This window comes from Phytophthora parasitica, assembly GCF_000247585.1.
Source record: "Phytophthora parasitica INRA-310 unplaced genomic scaffold supercont2.1, whole genome shotgun sequence".
NCBI classification, from domain to species: domain Eukaryota; phylum Oomycota; class Peronosporomycetes; order Peronosporales; family Peronosporaceae; genus Phytophthora; species Phytophthora nicotianae.
In genome coordinates, this window is record NW_008634126.1 from 634733 (window position 1) to 637078 (window position 2346).

Genomic DNA, 2346 nt, shown 5'->3' on the forward strand with positions numbered 1-2346 from the left:
AGAATGAACTCACAGTGCATACTAGTTGGCCAATTGGTCTCAAACATTTAAGTACTGAAATCTCAATCAATCTTTTCTGCGATTTTTCCCTTAAACCTACTCCTAAAAAATGAGTGGGTCGTTTTCGGAAATTACCTGGGGACATCTGAGTGGATATCCACTCAGATAAGAAAATTCCTCCCGCTGATTGCAGCAATCATTGATTTCGGATACAAAAGCAATCATCGCTGGCAGCAAATTGCTGCTGTGTACATGAGTAAGAAGAATAGGTAATTAAAAAGTCTGGACCAGACTAATTGGAAATCGGGTTCTTAGGACGCACGCACATAATTAGTATAGACCAGTGTTTTTGCGAGCTGATACATTTAAGAAGAAAAGTCAATTATGGGTTAAAACAGGACCACTTGCGTAATTAGTCTGGTCCAGACTAATCAGGCGTCCAGACTAATATTAACACACTGCGTACTGTACCGGTAAATACCACGTACACTATCGGTCATTTGCAACCAAGGTTGTATTTCTGAAAATCCTGGTCCCTGATTGGCTGCATGCAGCGTGCCGACCACAATTATGCCGTACACAGTGCCTAAAAGGAGGGGTGGCGTTTGCAACTTGAATTGCTCACACGGTGGCAGGTTGTGGTCGGCTTTGCAACCCTTTCCAATACAAAAAACAAGTTAGGGTTGCAAACATATTTAGTGGAGATCCCACTACACAAACGTCAAGTGAAGTTGCAAGGCTGAAAAGTTGCAAAAAGAAATAAACAACCACAAGCCCCAGCATCATGACGAGCGAGTACAAGCGAGAGCTCACGAGGTTCATGTCGTTTAAAGACGGCGTCACGTACAGCAACGATCGTGTCTTCACGACGGCTGAGCTTCTTCAAGTAACACTCAACCATTTGTGCCGCTGGATGCACAAGCAAGCGTACGGCGACCCCGAACCAGCCGAAGACACGAAGCCTGTCCACCGGCGCTCAAGTACTCTAGAATTCACCAAGAAAACACTTTCTTCATTTATGCCGCGGGTACATACGTCCTGGGATCCTGTGACCGAGCGAGGGAACCCCACTCGCTCTGACGCTGTGAACAAACTGATAAAGAAGGTGAAAAGTTTGAAGTTCGCCGAGAGGGGGCGGATTCTCAAGGTCGCCGCGCTGTGGAATTTAATGAGTTCCTTAACCTGCTACAACTCATGTGAGCACAATGGAAATCCGATGTATCAGCCTATATGGTGAGCAGCGTGCTGACACTCCAGTGGCATATTTGCGCTAGGATTGACGACATGATGAAACTGCAGTTTAGCAACTTCTCGCCAAACACGCAGTTCCCTTCTACTTTGCTCCTGCAGATGCGGTGGTCAAAAAGTATTAACGAGGAGCGAGATGCACCGGAGCAGATCGTTATTGGTAGTATGGATCCAAAAATGTGTGCATTACTCAGCCTGGCTGTATAGATTGAGTCCACGGCAAATGTTTCGAGTTCGGAGTTTCTGTATACCAATCCGAATGATGGCGACCGCGTTGTGCAACGCTACTTGGCGAATATGGTGAAACATGATGGATTCAAGAAGCTGAAGGTAGGTAATATTGGAACGCATAGTCTTCGTAAAGGTGCAGCCGCATACGCGACCCGAAGCGGCATTTTTCAGAGGACTTTGTAAATCGTCGAGGGCGCTGGCGCACTAGAAAAGGTGTTGTCGACATCTACATCGACAACACTCAGCCGCACCCCGATGCTAAAACCGCTGCAGTACTAACTGGCCCCGCAGAGCCATGTTTTTATACACTTCGACCCGGTATTGGCGGTGTAACAACCGAATTTCTTGTTGATCAGGTCGCACCGACCGTGAAGCAGGTGATGGGTGAGTCTATTGCGGCTACGCTGGCATTACCGTTGCTGTGGGCGGCTTTTGAGTCATCGGAGGCGTACGAACACGCTTTACTTCCAAGTAAGATCCAGCAAAAAAATTTACGCGCATTCGCAAATGTGGGTGGAAATCACGCTCTCAACCCGGTAATCCGAGAGGAATTTTGCGTCACTGGCGACGGATCCCAGCTGAACCTCGTTGCAATTGACAGTTGTGGAAATCCCGACCAACCTAATAATTTAACTGCAAGCACCTCACAGAACGTGTATCCTGGTAGCGCTTTAGGCGGTGAAGGTAGTCCCGCGAGTTTGCAGCACTTAACTCGCAGACTGGAGCTGGGTGTCGTCATACAACCGAAGTGCTGAACGAAGTCCTGCGTTTACGGCGGGAGAGCCAACGAGAGCTGCAGAAGATTCAGGCCATACTTAAGCGAATTGCCATGCAGCCAGCGTTCCGCCGTAACGTTATTACGCAGGA

General features: G+C 47.9%; 1 protein-coding gene across 1 annotated transcript; it reads left to right on the forward strand.

Moving 5' to 3' along the window:
- Positions 1-784: 784 nt before the first annotated feature.
- On the forward strand, positions 785-2234 carry PPTG_20673 (hypothetical protein; the record flags this gene model as incomplete). The annotated part of the gene is made up of 4 exons (XM_008892871.1): positions 785-1233; positions 1305-1401; positions 1456-1578; positions 1836-2234. The coding sequence occupies 4 exons, from the start codon at positions 785-787 to the stop codon at positions 2232-2234; spliced, it is 1068 nt and encodes a 355-aa protein (XP_008891119.1).
- Between the last annotated feature and the right edge of the window lie 112 nt (positions 2235-2346).